The sequence below is a fragment of the Mytilus trossulus genome, chromosome 4 (genome assembly GCF_036588685.1).
Source record: "Mytilus trossulus isolate FHL-02 chromosome 4, PNRI_Mtr1.1.1.hap1, whole genome shotgun sequence".
Taxonomy (NCBI): Eukaryota; Metazoa; Mollusca; class Bivalvia; order Mytilida; family Mytilidae; genus Mytilus; species Mytilus trossulus.
Genome location: NC_086376.1, coordinates 21262521 through 21287180, shown reverse-complemented (window position 1 = coordinate 21287180; position 24660 = coordinate 21262521). Strand labels below are relative to the sequence as shown.

The following is a 24660-nucleotide window of genomic DNA, read 5'->3' as shown; positions in this document are numbered from 1 at the left end:
CTATATTTGTTAATGATGAGTCCTGGCGGTCTCTTGTGGAAAGTTGTCTCATTGGCAAACATACCACATCTTCTTATTTATATTGGCTACTTCATGACTGTCACTGAAATTTCAGTATCTCAGATATAAACTATAAAAAAATCAAATTTAATTTTGAATTATGATAATATGACATCCTTAAAACATTTAATGCTATATAATTACATTAGATGTATGTTTCATTATAATACGTTATTCTGATTGGCTAATTGCACATCACATGTTATTCCGTAAGCAGTTGCATGAGACAATAATATTTCATTCATGATGACACGAGGTCCCACAATAAAGTGCACAGGTGAATTTAAAAATTTAACTTCATGAAAATCGTGTTTTTATAATCCTAGCTAAAAAATGTAATTATAAGTATTGAATGCTTCTTTTTGTAACTTAATAGGGTTGTAAAAGCGTTGAACGTGCGTACATTTTTAGAATGAAGCGCTTCCGCGCTTCATACAAAATGTACTTTGGTCAACGCTTTTACACCCCAATACATTTACAAAAAGAAGCATTCAATTCTTAAATAAGATTACAGAAAGATTGGCCCTAAATGGGATTCTTTGTGTATTATGAAATTAAGTAACGTGGAGTTCATTGACAAACATGGATTTGTGTTCTTTTATAGTTGTGCCAAAAGCCCGAAAATCAAGAAATAAAATTGATGTGGCTTTGAATTTTCTTACAAGAAATACTTATTCAAAGAATGACTGCAAAATTGAGAATAATTGAATAACCCATATTCCGCAAAATAAGAAACAAACTTATTAAAAATTCATAAATAATCGGTATATGAAAAATATGCTGCATACATATGCATGGAAGATATTGTTGAGAAAAATATTGAAGGTACTAAACAAGGAACATTTTTGTATTTGCATGCTTGCCATATAGTTCGTACTTTTCTATTAAATTACATTTTTAACACACAAAATACCATTGAAATGCTGAAATACACATTTATTATGTTTCAGTTACTATTATCCGATTAAGAAAATTACGATTATCAAAGAAGAAAAATACCATAGAGTTACGAATATCATCCCGAATTTTTCAACGGCTATTTTCACAGCGCTTAGACAATTCCAGTGCACCGTTACGATTCAAATATGATGTAATGGTATAGATAAACCTTGCAGCTGAGTAACTATTGACAAAAGCATGCTACATGTAAGAAAAATGAGTGTAAAGATTTTACCTATATCTACCGTCGCCATATTGGGATAATCGTAATTGCAGTTACCATTATCTCTTTAATACCAGTGAAATATTCTGTTTAGTCAGTTCACACTCTGAAACATATATATGACCTTAAGGCATTTCTTTTCTACAAATGTCTAAATTAATGATTGCCATACTATCAAATTTAAACATACTTAAGTATAATCAATTCCTTTATACAAATGCTAACGTTTTATTTTAATAAATATAAACTGATGTAATATAATATGATTTTGTATTTACTACCGGCAGTTATGAATGTTACTGAAAAAAGATATTAAAATTTAAAGATAATGGTTTTGACATTTTCCTGTCAAAAGGCATATATAGGAATCAGAAAAACACGATTTAGTAGACTACAACCATCAATGGTAAGTTATTGTAACGTTATAAGTCTTACTTTTAAAAGTCATGATTTACCTAGTATATAAAAGAGGAAACAATAAGTATAAGTTTCTATAAATATTTTTGGATCATAGATATCTTCCATTTATATGATCATAAGGATGAAAAATAAATCATGTCAATCTTTTTTAAGTTAAATAAACAATATATAGCTATATAGCATTATTCAAAATGTTCACTGTCTGATGTCTGTCGGACCGCATTCGGTAATTTCTTTTTTACCATGGAATAGATACAAATTGGATAAGAATCGAATTAAGAAAGGGATAACCGATATCAAATAAGATTACAGTTAATATACGTATCTATAAATATTTTGGATAAAAGATAAATTCCATTTGTATGATAATGAAAATGAAAAATGAACCAAACCAATTTATTCTTATTTATAATACTATATTAACTATAGCATTAAACAAATTAAAAATCGAACCATGTGTGTATAACTTTTAGATGTGAGGCAGGTTTTAAAAGTATGCCTAACAGATACTGATAATGTGCGATATGAGCCGGTACAATTCTAAAATATGACGAAAGTTAACTATTAACAAAGATCTTATAACACCAAGGCCAAACATCAAACTATATGCATTTGCGTTTTATAAAAGAGTACAGAAGTTCATAGTTTCACAATATATATATATATATATTTTTTTTTTATCAAAAATAGATCTAGGTATTAACTTTAGAAATGATTTTACTTTATCTCTATTGTTAGAAAAATATTAAGGTGTTTTGTTAAAAATAATGCCTTTGATATTTGGCAAATAATATTAAATATTTGTCAGAATATTACATTGTTGCAAGAAACCCCATTAATTGTATAATTTGGCATAGGTTTGATATGAAAAACAAATTGTAAGTGCTATCAAACCTTTCACTAGCAGTAAATGATCAAATGTGCTCTCAAGACTTGTCAAAGAATTTTTATAAAATATTGAAATGGACTTACAGCTTCCTATGCGGTATTGGCTTTGCTCGTTGTTGAAGGCCATACAGTGACCTATAGCTTTTAACTTCTCTGTCACATGTCTCTTATGGACAGTTGCTTTTAGTGGAAATTATACCACATCTTCTTTTTTTATATTGAACATTTAACAATATATCTATATTTTATCACATAAATGTTCCTAAATCTGTATATATTTCTATATAGAGTAGTTTGAAAAATATTGAAATCAAAATAAGCACACACTATTTATCATCATGTATCAACAAAAAGTGAAACATCCACTGACTGTTCATTAATTAATACTTGAGTACTATTTTGCGTTTCTTGTTGTTGTTTGTAAATTTAAATAGTTATTATTTTGCTAATTTTGATGAAAAACAATTGTTACTAAATGTTTATTTTTATGACATATCGTTTTCCTCAGATACTTACTTTCTTGATTTCGAATGTGAACACTGGTACCGACAAAACTGAAAACAAACAAAAACGATCGTCATTATGTATGCGTTAAGTAAAGTAAGACCTACATGTACGGTGGCCTTCGGCTGTTTTCTGTTCTATGGTCGGGTTGTTGTCGCTTTGACACATTCCCCATTTCCTTTCTCAATTTCAATTTCCATATTTTCCCTTTAAATCTTTTTAATATGGACACAGAATTTAAAGTCATAAGAAACCTCAAATCAAAAAAAAATAATGCATATGATTTTTATAACTCAATTGATAGTTTTCATTATAAAACTTATGTACATATACTTTTTTCTGAAGAAAATTATTTAATTTATTCATATTTAGAAGAAGTTTACTTTATTTGAATAGCTTCCTTCCAGCAAGCTATCCCCCCGACATATTTTCCGTATGCAAGGTGACCTTAGTGCGACCATCTCGTAAAAATCCGGTGACCACAATACGCATGGATGTCCTTAAAATAAACTATTATCTGAATTTACATGTTAAACACGTGCTCAATTTCCATGCTTTTTTGTTTATTTTTCGTCAATTGTTGACAAACAGGTGACAATCGTTAAACTTCGGCATCAAAACACGAACTTTAATTACCTGCCATATTTTCACAACAACACTGACCGATTGAAAAAAAAATTGACAATTATACGAAATTTACACGAAAAAAATGATAAATTCGAGCACAGAAGACAAAGTTTATGATGTTTGTATGCATTGGTTCAAGAATTGGGAGAACATTATTTTTCACCGGTCACTCGTTTCTTATGACTTTAAATAAGAATTTTGAATATCTAAAACATATCAAAACAATTTCACAATTGCTAAACTAATCCCATTTGACCAAAATGACATTGAGCTCGTTTCCGATATATATGTACATTAATGGAACATTAATCTATAAAGGTGCATTTTTGAAGACTCCTAATAATAAGGAAACAAATAAAACTGAATCTAAGCAATCCTTTTTAAACTTTGTTTTAGCTAAAGAATGATCACCATGTATGTACAAATAGTCCTAGGAATATTGTGTTTATTAGTTGTCTCAGCAGGTGCTAATACGAATGGGAGCAGGTCTGTAGAAGGTAACAAATGTGATATAATTATTGTCCAGTTGATATTCATTTGATTAGGAAGAACTAAAAACAATCGATATATTTTTTTGTTTTATTAATTTGACGTGAAGCAAACAATATTACATTCGAATTTATTTTGTAACATTGCTTTCTGATATAAAACATACCGTATAACAATTGCAAACGGAAATAGTTAAAATTCTAACACGTTTTTTTTTCAAAATTAGTTTCATGTGATTCAGATTATTTTCTCTTTATCTTAGTTGTTTACAAACGTGAATACGTGTGACTTCAATGGAAGTAGCTAGATGGATTTTTTGTATTAACTCATTTTGTGTATATATCTTATCATTTTAAATTGTCCTGTGTTGTAATAATGAAAGTGCTTGCTATCGGTTTGTACATTGTTACTACAGATTGCATTCTATGGCTAACAGACGACACGTATTCCGACTGTTATCTATGTTTGCCGTGTTCTGATGGTTCAGGAATCCAAGGTCACATTTGCCGTTTATCACTATGTGATGGAAAGAATGATTGCGACAATGGTGAAGATGAGGAAGAACCCATATGTCGGAGTAGGTAAATAAGTATGACATATGCCAATGTTAAAACAAAATAAAGCATTAAACAAGCTGATTGATTTTGTAAGGTTTAAAGGACTTTCCCCGTTTACAATTTACTTTGAAGTTTTGTATTCTTGTTGAGACTGCATTGTTAGTGCATTTTTATCATATATAATATCAGGACGTAAATAAACAAAACCTCCCCAAAAACTCAAAACCATTCAATATTTAATAGAATAAATAACAACAATAGTCACACTTATTGAATATCTTTAATTAGCGGAACCTTGTTCGAAGGACCAGTGGCGTTGTACAGATGATAAACAATGTATTTGCAATGACGGACAGTGTGACGGAAATGTAGATTGTTTAGACGGATCAGATGAGGATCCTGACACATGTATAGGTAAGTAATCAAGTTATTTCTTTTAAAAGAAATATTCATTAATGTTTTGTTATTTCAAAATATAGAAAAGATAATAAAAAGCGAAAAAATATTTAAAATTATATTAGCCAACGGGAGGGTACTTTTAAAAACGCCAATAAAATAAACGAAAGTGAGATGTTTTTTTTTAAATTGTGGGAAAACATGCCACCTGCTGATTGAGGGCAAATTGTAAACTTACTTCATTGTTAATAATCCTTTCAGTTTGAACAATAAAACAAAATAAAAAAAGATATCATATATAATACGTAACTATTACCAAGATGTGCTCGTCCTTTCAGTTATATCATTTTATCCAATTGAGGACAAGGTACGTATTTATTCCTAGACCAGCTATCTTATAGTTTATTTTTGTGTGTGTTACATTGTCGTTTGGTTTTTGTTGCACTTTAAAGTTAACGTTTCTGTTTTTGTTGTTTGCCTCCTATAATTGATGTGTTTCCCCTAGGCTTAAGTTTATATTCCGGATTTGTTTTCTTTCAATCGATTTATGAAAGAGTGGCTCAAAATACCAGAAGGGCTGTCAAACTCATAGATTGAAAATAAACTGACAACGCCATGACTAAAAAATAAAAAAAACCAGACATAAAATAGTACAACATAGAAAACTAAATACTAGCAACACGAACCCAACCACAAACTGGGGGTGATCTCAGATGCTCCGGATTCGGAAGGGTAATCAGATCCTACTCTACATGTGGCATCCGTTGTGTTGCGTATGTTATTTCGAACAGCGGTTTACGACTGCCTTTAATTAACTACAATGTCCTCAATTTAACCAAAGAATTTTGTTATGACAAATCCATAATCAATTTCCCAAAATAAAGGTTCGCAGTACAACCATCCTGTTTATATGAGTAATGCGTAATATCTAAAAAAAAACTTGATGTTCAATACTGATTTATCACTATCCTCTTCATAGTAAAAGTTGCAATTATAAATAGGTATCTCTTTTTAGAAACTATTTCAAACTTAAAACATCACCTAAAATTCATTCAGTTGTCTTCCCAATAACACGAAGCGTACAAACTGATAACCACCAAAAACAAATATATTTCCATTGTCTTATCAACGAAATAAAAAACAGAAACGCACAAAAATTTACATACTTATATATTCAGCAGCTACTATTCTTCTTCGTAATTTGTAATATTTGTCTATCATGTCTACCCGCTGATAATAACAGTAGCAGTTGATTGGTCGTGATAAAACAATTATTATGTCAGTTAACAGTTGACATGTGTGGGTTCACCTTATGCTGATGTGAATTCGTAGAGGAAGCCAAAAAAAACAATTTCATGAACTATTTACTACCCGTTGCGTCCATGGACTGTTAAGATTACTTTCCAACATCAAAGTCGTTAAAAATTATCATCTAGGCATGATTTGTTTCAGATAGTGAGCCCGATGTGATTCTGCTGTAATTCTTTTTTTTAGACAGTCGGCACTTTTAATGAAAATCGACGTCCTTCGGCAGAATGGATCCATTTTTTTGTCGCTTCGTCAATTTTATCTTTAATTGAGTGTTTTTTTTTAAATATGGGCGATAATTCCAATTCCATGAAACCGATTCCACGAATGTAATTGAACAAGATATAGTATGAGCTATATTTAAAAGAGTAGAACGTACAATTAAGATGTAAACATAATTGACTAGATCAAAACTCCACTATGTTGAAGTGACACCTCCTAAAATTGTGATGCTTGTATTAAAGGAAAACCATGTTCTAAAGAAGAGATAAAATGTGATGATAAAATGCAGTGTTTCCATGAGATGAATCGTTGTGATGGTCATCCTACATGTAGTGATAAGTCAGACGAGGCCAATTGTACAGGTATTACTTTTATCTATGAGTTGTTCTAATATTTTTATGAAAAGTTAAGCAACGTTGAATAAGACACGTAATCGAACAACAGAAAACTGAGCACAAGAAGCCATGATCCCCTCAAAAACAAATAGCTTGAACGTATAAAGGAAAGTTTTTCATTTTAGTTTACCTGGTTGATAAAAATAGAAAACGTTTTATTTGATTCAATATTTGACCATGCAGCCATTCAGCATCAAGGATACATAAATTACAGTTGAATCTGCTTCAGATCTTGAATTATAACAATAAATTGACAATATGGTCCGTTCAAATCGACATAAAAAAAGATGATTTCAGCTTCCCGAATGTAAAGTTTTTGTTGTATGTAGCAACATTCCAGCATCGCCAGAATAAGAAGTATTTGAAATATCTGTTCCACAGGTGACGACAGAAATGATCCAATTATTGTACCTTTACTCTCGTTCTCTTTTTCTTTAATGTGACCTACCTAATTAGACTCATTCCTGGGTTTGTAATTACATAAGCAACACGTCGGGTGCCACATGGAGCTGCTTACCATTATTGATTAACTGAGCTCATCTTAGATTTTTGTAGAAAATGTCTTGTGCGTCTCCCGTTTTCCATGCTGTGTTTTGTGTACTGCTATTACGTGTTTGACTATGGCGTTGCTAGTTTGTTTTTCCGACTTATCAATTCGAATGTCTTACGGTATCTTGCGTCTCTTTTTTATATGTATATCTTTTCTCACAGTTGTATGTTCATCCTTTGGTATATACCACTGAATTAATTGTATAACTTATCCAAGATTTCAAATATAGTAAAATATCTAACGAGTGACCGAACCACACAATACATCATGAATGAGAGTAAATCGAGAGTTAATTTTAAGTTTGCTCGGTCTTGAGTTGATTTTTTTTTAATATTTGGATTGGTTGTTATTTTCATTACATAAATCATAGACTATTCAATGAAAATAAAGTCGAAAAAAAAATATTAACCTGTTTGTAATGCTACTGTTCAATTCAATTTTAAAATTATTAATACGCAACACCAGTTTTAAAAACTACTTTAGATAAACTTGATTTTAAATGGATTTGGTTATACTTACTTATCGACCCACTTTAATCTTATAGTCCTTCGTGTGTTTATGTTGTTATACATTTATGGCTCCTAGTTGGCTATTAGGTATACACATGTCATCAAGCGCCTCGGATAATTTAAAAATGGGGGGACCACAATTATATATTTTGACAGCAGAACTCAATACATTTATCATATTCTGCACTTAAATATATGTTTACAATTTCTTAGAATACCAATAAGTTTGAATGATAAAGGAGTGGTTTAACATGTATACATCAAATTCTTTGCTTCAGAATTTCAGTGTTCTGCGTACATGTGCACGGGTGTCATTCGGTTTATCGAGAGAAGTGGGCGTGAAAGAATATCTAACGGCGGTCACGTATTGAGAGACGATCGTGAAAGTTCTGGTAACGGATCGTGAAAGACATTTAATCGAGAAGACATATGAAAGATCAGTAAATATTTTAATTTAATTAATTACACAGACACATTTACGACAAAATAAAACTGTCTGTCAAAATGGTTCAACATTATGATCAGCTTGTCAGAATATCCAGTTTCAAAAGTACACAGTTATTACAAAACGACAAAAGGCAGATTGCTTCTCGACATTTCAATGACATAAAAAATGTAAACAAACACGATTTTTTCACAAATTCGACTAAATAAACTACGTTTATCAAAAGAAGGGCATTGTATTTGAATTAATTGAACGGTTCTCATAGTTATTTTGTATAAATATAATCTGAAACTTGGTAAATAAAGAACTATTCACACAAAATTGATTTTTTGGATCGTGAAAGATCACGTACCGCATTTTTGAAGATCGTGAAAAGGATCGTGAAAGATTTGATGCTACGAAGACGTTCATGTTGCTGACAGTGCGTGTTTCAGAATGAAGCGCGAAATATAAATGAAAGGTTTAATATTTTTTTATGGCTAGCATTATTCCATACAATAGTTTATTTTCTTATCTAAAGACCATCCGAATTGGCTCAATTTTATATTTTGAAATGATAGAATTATAAAAATAAATCTTACCTGTAATGTTGATTTGGTGCCACACAACTTCATATGTCACTGTAGGACGTAGTGCAGTCGCCAAAAAAGTTAATTTTATAATCTCCACCAATATATGTTAGTGTATACTGCAAGTTGTTACACCCGGCACTTGAAACTCTTGTTTAGATCTCAAAGAGGAGCTAAAATGAACTGCTGCGCATAACAGGTAACAGCGGGGTAACAGGAAATTTTTATTTGTACAAGTACATATAGTTATCAAAGGTACCAGGATTATAATTCAGTACGCCAGACGTACGTTTCATCTACACAAGACTCATCAGTGACGCTCATATCAAAATATTTATTAAGACAAACAAGTAAAAAGTTGAAGAGCATGGAGGATCCAAAATTCCTAAAAGTTGTACCAAATACGACTATTGCAATCCTTACTTTTTCGAAAAATTCAAAGTTTTTTATCAAGAAATTTGTATCAAATGACCACATTATTGATATTCATGTCATCACTGAAGTGTTGAATACGGGGCTGGTGATACCCTCGGGGTCGAAACGTTCACCACCAATGGTTTCGACCTAGTGGCGTAAATAGTTATTAAAGGTACTAGAATTATAATTTAGTACGCAAGACGCGCAAATACATTAAAATTATTATTTGGGCATTCGTGAACATGTTGTTTGTAAAATAGTTGGATGATTTTAGGATGAAGTTTTTTTTATCGTCATGTGAAGTACTCACTTATCATGAGTTATATGATACCCATATTTTGTATATTGGATCATATAAACTAAATGTCCGTCAAACAGGATTCACCTGACTCTGAATTTGCCTCATTTCATAGATGAAGATTCATATTAGTGGTCAAGTCCGTATCGAGGATTCGTTAAGCTTTAGGATAACTGTCTGTTGATATGATTGTAAGGTGTATATTTTCAACTTGTGCAAGGTTTCAACTACCATTGAACTCATTATCATGCATCATTCGGCAATGTTTGTTTTATGTTGTTTGGCCTTTTGAATATATACATGTATGCAATAGCGACAAGGTGTTTCGTGTATGGTGTACATGTCTGTCTGCATGTTTCTTATATGACCATGATGACTTCAATTGTGTTTGATTTATTAAATGATAGAAAGATGTCTTTGTCTGGCTGTCGGTCAGGGTTCATATACTTTTGACCTTATGTTTCGAATTAATTGGTCAAGCATAACTTTTACATTTGTCAGTTTCTAAGGCACTGTAAGGATCGGAACACATTTATTTGGTGTACGGGATATTTGTAGAGATCTGTATGGCATGGGTCATCTGACCATGGCCTTTTTTTTATGAAACATTGATGATCTTAAGCGCATTTGACACTTCTAGTACATTCCTTGATATTATAGACGTTCAACACATATACTATCATAAGTAAAGCAAACAAGACATTACAGCATTTGCGCTTTGTTATTCTATAATATGTACTATATAGTTAAATCAATCCTTATCTGCGTTGTTTATAAAGAACTTAAAAAGTTCTGTAGCACACAATGTTGGTTATCGTTCAATCCAAAACTACACATGAAATGTGCTGTTTTTGCTATGATTTTTTGTTTGATGGATAACATTTTGGTTTAAACGTTGCATACTATCTATATTATTGGCTAACTAGTGTCGGTGTGCCTGAAGTGCACTAGACTGATTCACAGAGCTGAATCTTTCACAGTTATTTAGACACGTTATTAGTTGGGTTTTTTTAACTTTTGAGGTAAAGTGTGGAATAGAATAAAAAAGATAATAGCTTTAATGTTCATCCTTATCAAAATAGTTACAGGCTTCAACCACTTGCAGATTTATCAAATGGTAATAGAAAAACTGATTTCTGATTACTAGTATCAAGTCTGGTCACGCATTTTCTTTCACGATCAAAAAAATACGTTGCCTGATCTTTCACGATCAAGTTTGATGGAAATTCAACAAATTCAAGGTTTTCATAAACAAATTAGCGCTTTTAATGAAAGAACATACTTTAATTTTACTGTACTATCAGATACACCAAAGATTGAGTTTCAAATATATCATGATATTCTGAAATATGACCATTATAGGTACACAAAGCGTGTTATTTTTAATAAATTTCATAGACACGCATTGCGCCTTTTGTGTTTTTTCAAAAAGTACTTCATATTTTCTTTATCTTCTTTCACAGTTATGTTGAGGAAGTTAAACCATTTTGACAGACATATTTTTTTGTTCGGATTTATTCCGCGTTTTGAAAATTAAGCGATTTTTTCAAAGATTCTGAACTAGAATGTACATTAAATGCCTTTCACGATCCGTTACCAGAACTTTCACGATCGTCTCTCAATACTTGACCGCCGTTAGATATTCTTTCACGCCCATTTCTCTCGATAAACCGAATTACACCCGTGATGTGGAAGTGTGACGACAAGCAACAGTGTATTAATAGACTAAGAGTTTGTGATGGTGGAGTCAATTGCATGGATGGCTCCGACGAGAACCCGGAAACATGTCAAGGTAAATAATCAATTTCTTGAAATCATTCTTTCTTTGACATTCTTTTTTTTTCAATTTTTTCAAATTATTCAAAATTGTACGCGTAAATAGCTCCGAAAAAAATGGTTGCAGCATAAAACTTTTCTTAAGATGATATAATTGTGTGAACTCCGTGTATCCCATAAGAAACATTACTTGTGATAATATAACTGCTAAGATATTAGACTGAAATCTGACTGGTGTGAAGTTGCTAAAGTCATTAATATAGAAACATTACCTTTTACTAGCAGCTGGAAATTATATATTGCAAAACAAATGCTGAACACAGCCTTTACCTTCATGAACTGATTAACTGTTTAACAAAGTTGGTATATAAATAAAAAAAAAAATTTTGATCCAACTTAAAATATCAGATCCGACCAATGCGAAAATTCAAAACATTTCCTTGAAGTTTGATATTTGTGTTATTTTTTTTTATGAGAAATCTTAAAATCAAATTAATTACATTTATACGCTCTCTTTTATATACTAATAGGAACTTTGTATATGATGAATTAAGTTCGAAAAATTGGAGACTTTTTATGACTTACCAGTTGATCAAATGATTGAAAAATAAGTAAAAAATAATAGAAATCTTTGAGACAATGACACAACAACAAAAACAAACAAATGAACACAAGGGTTGACCAAAATCTTTATTTTTAAAATAACTGTAAGTTATTTATGCAATGTTTTGAAATCAAAATTGATATGAGTAAACAAAATGGAGTGACTTATTCTGTCCAGTTTGGTGTTCTGTCGTTTCGCTTTTTTTATTTTGGTTTTCACTTCAAGAATACTGAATTACAAAATCTTCAATAACAATTAGATGTAATTAGATATAGGAAGATGTGGTGTGAGTGCCAATGAGACAACTCTCCATCCAAATAAAAATTTAAAAAGTAAACCATTATAGGTTAAAGTACGGCCTTCAACACGGAGCCTTGGCTCACACCGAACAACAAGCTATAAAGGGCCCCAAAATTACTAGTGTAAAACCATTCAAACGGGAAAACCAACGGTCTGATCTATATAAACAAAACGAGAAACGAGAAACACGTATATATTACATAAACAAACGACAACTACTGTACATCAGATTCCTGACTTAGGACAGGTGCAAACATTTGCAGCGGGATTAAACGTTTTAATGGGCCCAAACCTTCTCCCTTTTTCTGAAACAATAGCATAACATCACAACATATAAAAACATACGTTAAAATATCAATTGGCAGACTTAACTCAATCAAAAAACGTATGATTACACAATGAACGAATAAATTTGATCTGCGATATCTGAATACAAATGCACAGTTAATTAAATATTAGAGACAAACATTCATGACCAAAAGGCTTACAAACAAATTCAAACACACTGAGAAATATTTAACCAATCAATGTTCACTTTAGAAAAAAACCGGTTTTTTATAATCTTGAAGTTTATACAAATGTTGTAAGAATAAGTGAAAAATTGAAGATATTACAAATAATCAAAGCTGGTATACAAGAAAGATCCATATAAATAAAAAATGACAAAAAAAGCATTATAAACAGTATCTACAGGTCGAATTAACAAGAAAATACGATTTGAGAGTAATGCACATTCTGTAAGGACTTCGATAAAAGTGTCGTACACCTGTAAAGAACATGAAGGTAAACAAATCTAAGCTTTCGGATAAGAAACAGCAACTACATTTATCAGTTCCCTGAAGTTCCCTTTCCAGTTAATGGGGTGTTGAAATCTGTATTATAGGACCTAGGCTAACAACTCTCTTAGTTGTTAATTGGAAAGGATGACAAAGTTGCCAGAAATAACATAACCAGCTAGACATAATTGTATTTCGAAGATATACATGAGCAATCCGGAGGTTTTTTAAGATAATAGGCAATATCTCGAGCTTGCTTATATACGACCTTGATAGCCATACCATTCGCCTAGGACGGGAGTTTTTTTAAATCCCTCATTCCGCATATTAGAGTTTCCTCACATTTTTTTCATATCAGAGTTTCCTCTAGATAACTCCCTTTCATTTGACCTTCTCTAAAATCTATCGATGAAATATCGTACATTAAGTTATGAATGTCGACCTATTTAGTGAGAGAAGCCTTATCATCCAATGGAAGGATAAGCTACTGTTTTGTTTATATCTTAGATTACGCGTGTCATCCTGGAAGTATGCAGTGTTCAAACGGAATCGGCTGTGTCCAAGAATACTTCTTATGTGATGGTGATTTCGATTGTAAGGATAAATCAGACGAATCGACACATATTTGCAAAGGTAAAGTATATCATTGATAATTAAGAAACTAAATTGCCGGACATACACATTTCCCCATTTGAAATACTAAGGCTTTTCTACCTCAGGAGAAGATTACGTTAGCTGTCTTTGGAAAAACGTTAGGAACTTTTGGTCCTCAATGCTCTTCAACTTCGAAATTTATTTGGACTTTTAACAATTTTTAATTGAGCGTCACTGATGAGTCTTTTGTAGACGAAACGCGCGTCTGGCGTTAATATAATATTATAATCCAGGTATCTATGATGAGTTTATTTAGATTATGTCCATATCATGAATTACACCTAAAACTGAGGTGGTAATTGACATATAAAACACTGCATACTTACGATGTCATAAAATGGGTTCATACTTGCACACACTTTTAGTTAGAGTGAATAAAACTCATGCAAAAGCCTTTATATACAAAATTGGAAGACCCCGTTTAAGGTTTTCACAAATTAGTTGATCGATACAATGTGTTCGTGTCGCAACTCACTAGCAACACGTTTCGTCACCAGATGTCAAGATACGTGTAGAGTCGTCGGACCTTCAATTTTACAGATTTTGTTCTATTTCCAATTGTGAGATTTTAGCTGAGTGTGGATTTGCTTTGTTTTGACGCATGTGTAGTAAAAGATAAGTTTACTGTAGATGAAACAAGTGTCTCCTTTTAAGGGTTCATGAAATTCCCTCAAGTTTTATTTGTTATCATGAAGATCTGAACATCGACCCTCTTTAAGTCGTTGATAACAATCGTATAAAAAGGAGCTACTACAAAGGAAAATGCCATAAAACTTCCAAAGGGGGGGGGGGGGTATTTTTTCCTAGTTTAATTTGATAAAAAAATATATTCTGGTCAAGCAGAGGACAAAATAAGTGTTGAATTTTGAAAACAATAACATAGTTTATTACAACCATCTTAATATTTACAATATATTTGTGTCCGGGATGATGTAATATCATTTTTTTCAGATTACCCCTGTCCACCAGGAAAATGGAAATGTAAAGACAATAGACTGTGGATAAATGAAGAATTTGTTTGTGACGGTCATAGCCATTGCGCGGACGAGTCCGATGAAAATGAAGCTCATTGCAGAGGTATTTTCCCACTGTTTGTTTGACTAAAAGCTGGTGTTTTTATCGCATTATTTTTTTTCCGATTTACGGATGTTTTATAAGCTAAACGTGCAAAATTTAATTAAAAATGCTTTAAAATGTCATCCACCACCTTGATAATACTATTTCTATTTCTATATCAATGAAAATCTACTATAATATCAAAAATAGTTGAAATTCATCAATGTAAGTTAAGTTGGCAGTGCAGAGAAATATTCACTTCTGTATTCGAGTTATATTAATATCATAGCGTTGTCAGTATCTAAGAAATATCAGTACTGTGTTTAGGTGTCAACAAATTTGCAATTTCATATCGAAGTTAAAGGCACAAAATTTGAGTAATTCTTTCTTAAATGACTTTCTTTTTTTTGAATAAAGATCCGGACTTTCTAATAAAATGAGATAGATGATATGCTTAAAACAAGGGAAGCAACGAAGTACAAATAAAAACCCCAAAACGACAATACAACATACATTAAAACAAATTATAAGATAACGACTGCAATATTTTGGACTTTGTACAGACATTTAAAGAAAAAAATGATGGATTGAACCTGGATTTGTGGCTGGCCAATCCTTGCATTACATGGCAATGTTAAAAATATCACTAAAATGACATGAACATGATGAAAGGAAAACAGTGCAAAGAAATGCAAGAACACTCGGGACAGATACAAATTATATAACAACTTTGACAAAATTACGCGCAATGACATCATATACCTGCGATAACTTAAATTCTTATAAACGAGATTAATGAATCCTAGTTTGATTATTTAATTGCGAGATGAAAAAAATAAATTTAAAATACCATATGCCTCGATAGAATAAAAAATGCACCAATATGTCAACAAATATTACAAGGAAGGATAGCTAGTGCACAAGGATTGTTTAAACATCCCTGAGTGGCACGTTGAATGTTTTAGTAATATGATTGTTTCTAATAATGATTGAATATTACTATTTTGTAAGAGTACCAATGTTACGGAAACAGAACTAAATGTACCGATGGATTACAATGTGTTTCACAAGAATATGCATGTAGTTGTTGGACGCCCGGATGTAAAGATGGCAGTGGATGCAGTGGCTTACCATGTGAGTATACAAATAACATTAAGAGGGAAAAATGCAAAATAGATTATCTTACACAAAAATAACGAACCAAGATAGGTATGGCTGAAAGAAATTAGAACAAAAAGAGCGAAAATAAAAGATAGTTGATACAGGTGAGCACAACGAAGTGCTTCTTTATAAAAACCAATTTACTTTGACATTAAGGTTTGATTCTAGCTAGATTCTAGAGTCTTTCATCATAATACCTTGAATAACCTGAGGGTGCTATCAACATACATATGAATGTATTTAAAACGAAACACTCATTTCATCAGTACTACACTTTGCTTTGCGCGACTTTTGATTACACGCATCTATTAAAAGTAGCATAATATATTGATTGTCCATTAAAAATGGTACAGTACCACGAAACATGTGTTATTTTCTTGCTATACGTAAAAAAACGTGTTTTTAGGTTTTTAATTTCAGTATAAACTTTAGAGTTGCATATAAAGAAAACATTTCTGTATTTATAGATCCTTGTGCTCATCGAGATTGTTATTCAATTGGGCCTCCATGGTTTGGATTGAGTCCTGGACAAGGTCCACCGAAGCTTAGTTCTGTTGGTTATCCAGGATTTCGACCATTACATTGCCCTTGACTTCAAACTTAAACATTATATTCAAAGAATAGTTTGACAGAAAATTATATCACTTAGCTGAAAGTAACTTTATCTCTCTTACATACTAAATTAAGTAATATTATTGATTAAAAGCAAACACGTGATAACAGTGTTTCATACAAATTAAGTTGGTGTCATATCATAAATACACAGTCATTGGGCTTGTTTTTCTCGTTTGAATTGTTTTCCATTTGTGATTTCGGTGTCTAACATACATATTTTAGCTATGTTATATTGGCCGTACAGTGACCTATAGTTGTAATTTTCTGTGTCATTTGATCTCGTGTGAAAAGTTGTCACAACTGCAATCATAACTTCTTTTTTATATTGTTTTATTTCACTATATTTAGTAGGAGTGTGAAGCAGAATTACGTTTTTTATACCCAACATTGTGTTGCTCACAGATTTACATACATTTCAAACATGCGTCTCGCTTTTTTGAGCTTTTTTTTAACAAGAAACATTACTTCGAGACACTGGCTTTTACTCAAATTGATTATTTTAACAACAACTGAATCATAAATTAATCTTCTCGCTCTGGCCCACTTAGAGTTAAATGACCACGTGTACATCGTGTAGGGTCACAGTCACATTGTTTAACATATCTGTTGTCATTTCAAATGTGTAATTATTTTTCGACTGGATAATATGTTTCAACAAACTAGGAAATGATAGAACAACTGCATACCATCAATATTTCCTCTCAGTTTTGTTAAATTTGCACATATAATTACGTCAGTACAGAAAAAATAATAATATGTAGAATTAGAATTGCAATGGTATAGTAATGGATGATGCTTTCAAGAATTGCAATGAACAATTATATGGTATTGAACGATCTTGAATAGCCATGAGAAGTGGTATTGTACTGTACAATGTTATCTGGTAGTACCATGAGAAGTGGTATAGTACTGTTCAAAGTTATGTAGTATTACCATGAGCAGTGATATTCTTCTGTAGAATGTTATCTGGTATTACCATGAGAAGTGGTATTGTACTGTACAATGTTATCTGGTAGTACCATGAGAAGTGGTATAGTACTGTTCAAAGTTATCTAGTTTTACCATGTGAAGTGGTATTCTACTGTACAATGTTGTCTGGTAAACGCGCGTCTGGCGTATAAAATTATAATCCTGGTACTTTTGATAACTAATTACCATGAGAAGTGATATTGAACTAGCTAATATGATCTACATTGCAATGAACATTTGTATGATAAAGAAAACATGGTAAATGACTGGACGATACAATTTACTATTACTAGTAGTTTTACGTGTTCTTCTGTTAAAAAGAGACAAGTTTTTTTACGTTGGTTAAACCTTGTGATGTGGCTAGCGAAACCTCCAGGTTCCAGTTTCACAAAAAAAGGACAAATATTGTGCTGCATTGTTCATGACTTGCGATTAATTTAATTCGTAAGTTTTGTTTTGTAAAACCGATTACATGCTTGATAGCAAACCATAAAACGCTTTCACTAATATATAACCTTTTAATAACATTTGTATACTGACCGACTTTAGAAACTTAACACTAGATAATTGTTTTGTCATTTTGGAATGAATGTGTCACCGTCAAAAGCAATGACTTCCTGTTACAAACGCTTAAATGATTGCAAGAAGGGTCAACAAATTATGTCTGACATGATTCGGGTTCTGTATTGTACCTTCTGATTTTGCATGTTTTCAACCCAAAAATTGATTTTGGCAATTATGCGGTTTGACCTTCATAGCTTTAAAGGTTTTCCTTCAGTCGATTTTTTGGCAATTCTGATGGTAAACATTTATGGAACGCATCTGTACGCAATGGCAATCGGCAATTTAATAAGCAGTTGACGTTGCGGTCGTTAACATGTCTGGCAAATGACGTTATGTAATCAAATTCTGTTGGCGTTTCATTGTCACTACACGTTGATCTGTTCATTGATGGCCAGCAACAAATCTTGTCTGCTTGTATCGTTGTCGGAAGGACAGTAAGACGAGTTTTTGAAGTCACAGTATGGTTGCAGCACTTTTGGGTTATCCTTTTTGCAGTTTTCTTAAGGGTTGATTTTTTTTCAATCTTAGCAATATGGAGATGCATAATTTTTTAACTGATTTAAGTGTGGCAGAGGATTAAAAGAACTGTTTCACAAAGCGATAAAGACTAAAACAATCTTTCATTGGTCCCAAATTTCGCTTTAAAAAATTCGTGCGACTTCAAAAATTGGGTATGTTCAATAACCACTGGGTAGTAAGATTTTTAATTTTTTGGAAAGAGAAAGAGGAATGGTAAGCATGAAAAAGCATTTGTAAAAGAATCAAACAACATTTGTTAAAAAAATCAACAAAATGAGTGTTGCGTTTTTAAAAACGTTCAGTATACATCAAATTGAGTTCAAAGACATAAGTGACACACATTAGGAAAAAAAAGATCGAGACAGTAATCCTTAACGATACTACAGCTACGTACCGATTATCAGGTTATCTGCATGTTGATATCGTAAAATATCAGCTGCGAGACATAATATGAAGCTTTTTGTCGAGTGATCGTAGGGAACGAGATCAAAAGCCTTCATATAATGTCAAGCAGCTGATATTTTACAATATCAATATTCAGATATTCTGATAATCGATTTATCGGGCTATATTTGTGTGTTTCAGAAGTGTTTTCTTTATTTCACCAGCACACAAAAGATGACTTGATAAGTTGGGGTCAAAGTTATTAATGTCGGTTCAAACATTATGATGTCGCTGATATGTCCGTGTCAAAGTTATTTAGGCCGGGTCAACGTATTTGACGTTACAAAGACCTGATACGGAATGATATTAAGAGCTGAACAGAGTGATATAGACAGTGGGACGACCGATAAAACAAAATACACCTTACTTAACAAAAGCCTACGAGATCACTATTTAAACCAAAAATCCTCAATCAATGGTGGTATACAAAGATACTGTAAAACATATAATAATAACTTCAACCAAAAACAGTTTAGAAAAACCCTTATATAATAAACCAAAGGCAACAACAAAGATACCAAATAACTGTAACCAACAACTTCATCCAACAACAGTAAAATAACAAAACCGTAATGCATAGTATGAATATATATTTTCAAACTCTTTTAGGTCATTTCTTAGTAGCAATAAACAAAAAAACTATGTCAATTGGACATGCTTTGATACTATATATGCCCTTTAATTCTTATTAGATAACATTTTTGTTCGCTTTGGGGATTCCATATATTGTCAGGTTATCGAAATTCCAATGGAAACTAACTGTGCACCATTTATTGCGGACCTGTTTTTGTATTGCTATGAGTTACAATTTATGTAAAAATAAGCAGAGACCGATCGAAACAACATCTGATAAACAAATTTAATAATAATTTTAGATATTTGGATGATATTTTGGCTCTCAATAATGACGACTTTAGGGTGTTAACTAAAGAAATTTATCCTTTTGAACTTACTTTAAATAAAGCTAAAACTAACGATGACCACTGCCATTTCCTCGGTCTTGATATCTATATCACTAATCGAAAGCTGAATACCAAAATTTATGATAAAAAAGATGATTTTTCATTTTCTATCGTTAATTATCCATTTTTAGATGGTGACGTTCCCTTGTCACCATCTAACGGTGTTTATATATCTCAAATTGTACGATTTGCTCGTGTATGTAACAATGTTTTAGATTTTAACGAGAGAAATGTATGTATTACTGAAAAGTAACAAACTAGTCAAAACATTTACTAAATTTTATCATCGGTATGAGACATCATTCGTAACTATAGCTCAACATGCAGACTTCTTATACGTTCAAGTATTTCACATCCATTTTTTTTTATAGAAATATTCTTTATAAAGCACAAAGGTGTAAGTATTCACACCAGAAGCTAACAAAACCTTTGAATAGACTTATTAAGAAGGGATATAGTTACGATACTGTTGTCAGGTCATTAAAGATTGCATAGTTTGGCGTTAATATATTGATTTACTTATGAATGTCTTTGCATCGGAACTAAACACATTTATTCAAAAACCAGGTGTTGGCATGATACGGGTTATGTTCTTCTCATATATTTTATGATGGTATGATACTAAACCCCTAACGGGAAGGATTGTGCCTGATGTTTATATGATGAAATTAAAATCTTTCAGTCAGTTTAATTGACGTCTGGAGCTGGCATGTCAGTTAACTGCTAGTAGTCTGTTGTTATTTATGTATTGTTGTCAATTTGTTTATTTTCTTCGGTTACATCTTCTGACATCAGACTCGGACTTCTCTTGAACTGAATTTTAATGTGCGTATTGTTATGCGTTTACTTTTCTACATTGGCTAGATGTATAGGGGGAGAGTTGAGATTTCACAAACATGTTTAACCCCGCCGCATTATTGCGCCTGTCCTTAGTCAGGAGCCTCTGGTCTTTGTTAGTCTTGTATTATTTTATTATTTTAATTTTAGTTTCTTGTGTACAATTTGGAAATTAGTATGGCGTTCATTATCACTGAACTAGTATATATTTGTTAAGGGGCCAGCGGGAATTTCTAGCTACATTGAAGAGCTGTTGGTGACCTTCTGCTGTTGTTCTTTCTATGGTCGTGTTGTTGTCTCTTTGACACATCCCCCATTTCCATTCTCAATTTTATAGTAAACGTCACGAATATGTTAATAGGAAAATGTGGTATAATTACTAAATTAAACAACTGTCTTACAAAGACAAAGTGACATATAAAATCACAGCTGTTATCGTCCGACCTTCAAGAATAAGCAACATCCATATCGTGGAGTCGGCTATATTAGGCTTGAACAGTGTTGTAATAAGAATAAACTATAAAAATTAGTCGAAAACAGATTCACTTATTATATCGAAACAAAGCAGAAATACAAGTATCAAAAACACAGACTTGACGTGGCAGAGTATTGATTCACCCATGCAGCAAAATGAATACTTAGTACCGATCTAAGAGTACTCACACTTACTGACACCTGGTTCAAAGACAATAAAAACGTATACAAAAAAAAATATATAAGACTAAGGTATCAAATTAGAGTATGAGTTATGAATAGTGTTGCTAGAATGAAGTTTAAAAAAGACCTACTAACTAGCCCGGGCGATCCACGGAGATTTGAAGTAATAGGAGACATTCGTATCATTACCTATCAGCTTAATGTATTTTTAATACACTTGAAAGTCCTTGACTTTGTATTGGCAACATAAAAATATATGTTGAAAATAGGCAGAACATACCAAGGACATACTAAAAAAAATCCGAAGGTGTACCCACTAAGAAGTAAACATTGAAATGAAAAGAACACGTTATGAAATTCATGCGTTCAGAGCACATTTGCTGGATGTATCTTCACCAGATAGTGGAATACTAAAGGCAAAATGTTTGATAATCTAAAGAGTGTAGAGCTACAATAATCTAGGGGCACATGTGATGTTGCTCATAGCAGGTAAACATTCAAATAAAGTTTGCATTCAATGCTTTCTATTCAAGAAAAACAGAACAGATTTGTGACTACGAAAAATACATAAAGAGAGGCACAAGGTACCATAAGGATATACAAACTCATCAATCGAAAACAAAATGACAATACAATGGCAACAAAAAAATGAAAAAGCAAACCACAATACAAAACAACGAAAGACTGAGCAACATATCGAAATAATGAATTAAGGAAACATTCAGACATTTCCCAGTCAGAGAAGAGAATAACTAAAAAAAGACACCATGTCATTGTGTGAAATACTTCAGTGAAATCTTAAAAATATTATATTATTTTGACCGTGTATTCACCTCTGTTGATAATTATCTTGTGTCAACCTTAGGGGCATCGGTGGCCGAGTTGTCTAAGTAGTTACTACTGTAATCACTAGCTAGTCAAGACTGAGGTTATGAGTTCGAACCCCGCTTGTGAGGGTGCACTCGAATCCAATCTTAATTGACTAGGATTTTCAGTTTTCCTGTTAAAGGTCGATGGTTTTCACCGGGCACTCCGGCTTCCCCAACCTATAAAAACGAACCGCCACGAAATAGCTTAAATGCGGTACTTTAAAGTGACGTTAAAACACCAAAAATCAAATTAAATGTGTTGGAGAATGCCTTTGCCCAATCTAGATCTTAAAAAAACGTAGTTATGTTTCGACTTGATTTTTAAAATTACACAAAAAGAACTCAATACAATATACAAAAACTAAATGCCCTAAAGATAAAATTCAAAGATCAAGTAGAATCATTTATATCAGAACAGAGCCATATCCGAATATTTTCTTTTCGTAACAAAAGACGAAAAGAGCTAGAGTTAAAATTACACTTTGAATTTGATTTTTTGTTTGTTTTGTTGCACTTCGGTGTTCCTATTGTTTCTGTGTTTTTCCTTATAGTTGTCGTGTTTCCCTCGGTTTCAGTCTGTAACCAGAATTGTTTTTTTCTAGTACCGTTGCCTCTTTTTGTGCTGTGCTAACATAGATATAGCAATAAAATCCACTTTAAAAAAGTCTTCCAATGTTAATTATCATGATGAAAATAAAATGTCACGAAATAACATACTATTAGAAATTATGTAAAGTAGCAATAAGATAAAAATATCTCCAAACGTGAAATGTCATTTGTGAGATGATCATGACTTATTCAAATCAAGTATATTATTATTTGTTATATCTAAAATGATTAAATCTGATCATATCTTTGTAAAATGTCCCCAAATAACTGATTCGTCTCGCTGTTCTGAACATATACTTACATTTCTCATATAATGTTCTATGTCTATGCCATGTATGAAGATGACTGATTTTGCAACGAACAAAATACAACAGCACATTTGACATAAAAAAGTTGTTGTACTACTTTTGATTGATTAATGGTTTGTGTGTTGTTTTGGATAAATCTCCAGCAGAAACCCTAAAACTCAAACATTTTAGAGCCAAAAATACACAAATATAAACACATGAAAAGCTCTATGACCAAAAAGTTTCTAAAAAGAATAACCAAAGTGATACATGACCGACTACCAGAGGGAGATGGAATTATAGTTTCTTCATATTTCCTTATTTCATTAATTGAGAGTTTAAAAATAGTTTGTTAAAAAAATGTCAGTACTGAATCGATGAAATTGAGTCGTTAAATCGAACACGTACTAGTTAAGAGTTTTAAAGAAGGGTATATAGATATAAGAAGATGAAGTATAAGTGCCAATGAGACAACTCTCCATCCAAGTCACAATGTATAAAAGCAAACTATCATAGGCCAAGGTTCGTCATTGAAAAAAGGAGCTTAATTAGAATTAAGGAATAACAGTACTGTAGTTGAAGAGTTGTCAACTTCAATTGTAGATTTGACGGTCGCAAATGCAAATCAAAATTGACGGTGGCAATTTATCAACTACAGTACTGTTATTCCGATTCTAATGCATTACAAAAAGAAAAATACGATAAAACTTGCAAAAATGTCTAAATTTGTTAAATAAAAAAAAATACGCGAAACTTCATGAATGATTTTGGCACAAAGACGTCATGGCTAAACGTGACGTCATACAAATGAAAACTTACAAACTGGAGGTTATTACGTGACCTGTACGCCTCAAATTACGGCGAATTTGAGGTAGTTGTTCTTTTATTTTCAATTATATAGTAGTAATCGAACATTTGTTGATTCATCAATTCAAAATGACGGGTCCCTCCTTAGTTACGCCTGGTCAACTGTGGATTTGACGGCAACTTTTAGCCAATGAAAAAAATTGTTACATCCAAATTGCATTAGAATATATTTATTATAAACCATATACAGTTAACTCTCGTTGTTTCGAACTCAGTTGAATCGAAATTTCGGATGAGTCAAAGTTTTCACGTGGTCCCCAACTTTGTTCCATATAAATGTATGTAGTTCGACTCCTGATGAGTCGAAATTGGATGTGT

General features: G+C 32.1%; 2 protein-coding genes across 2 annotated transcripts; both read left to right on the top strand.

Annotated features, from left to right (window-relative positions):
• Nucleotides 1–1524: 1524 nt before the first annotated feature.
• Nucleotides 1525–9935, top strand: LOC134716489 (low-density lipoprotein receptor-like). The gene is made up of 7 exons (XM_063579494.1): nucleotides 1525–1628; nucleotides 4058–4158; nucleotides 4566–4727; nucleotides 4996–5121; nucleotides 6876–6995; nucleotides 8366–8405; nucleotides 9932–9935. Exons 2-7 carry the CDS (start codon nucleotides 4065–4067, stop codon nucleotides 9933–9935), a joined length of 546 nt encoding a protein of 181 aa, XP_063435564.1. The 5' UTR covers nucleotides 1525–1628; nucleotides 4058–4064.
• A 1567-nt stretch (nucleotides 9936–11502) lies between these two features.
• On the top strand, nucleotides 11503–16873 carry LOC134716488 (low-density lipoprotein receptor-like). The gene is made up of 5 exons (XM_063579492.1): nucleotides 11503–11608; nucleotides 13780–13905; nucleotides 14878–15003; nucleotides 15994–16116; nucleotides 16611–16873. Exons 1-5 carry the CDS (start codon nucleotides 11503–11505, stop codon nucleotides 16733–16735), a joined length of 606 nt encoding a protein of 201 aa, XP_063435562.1. The 3' UTR covers nucleotides 16736–16873.
• The last annotated feature ends 7787 nt before the right edge of the window (nucleotides 16874–24660 follow it).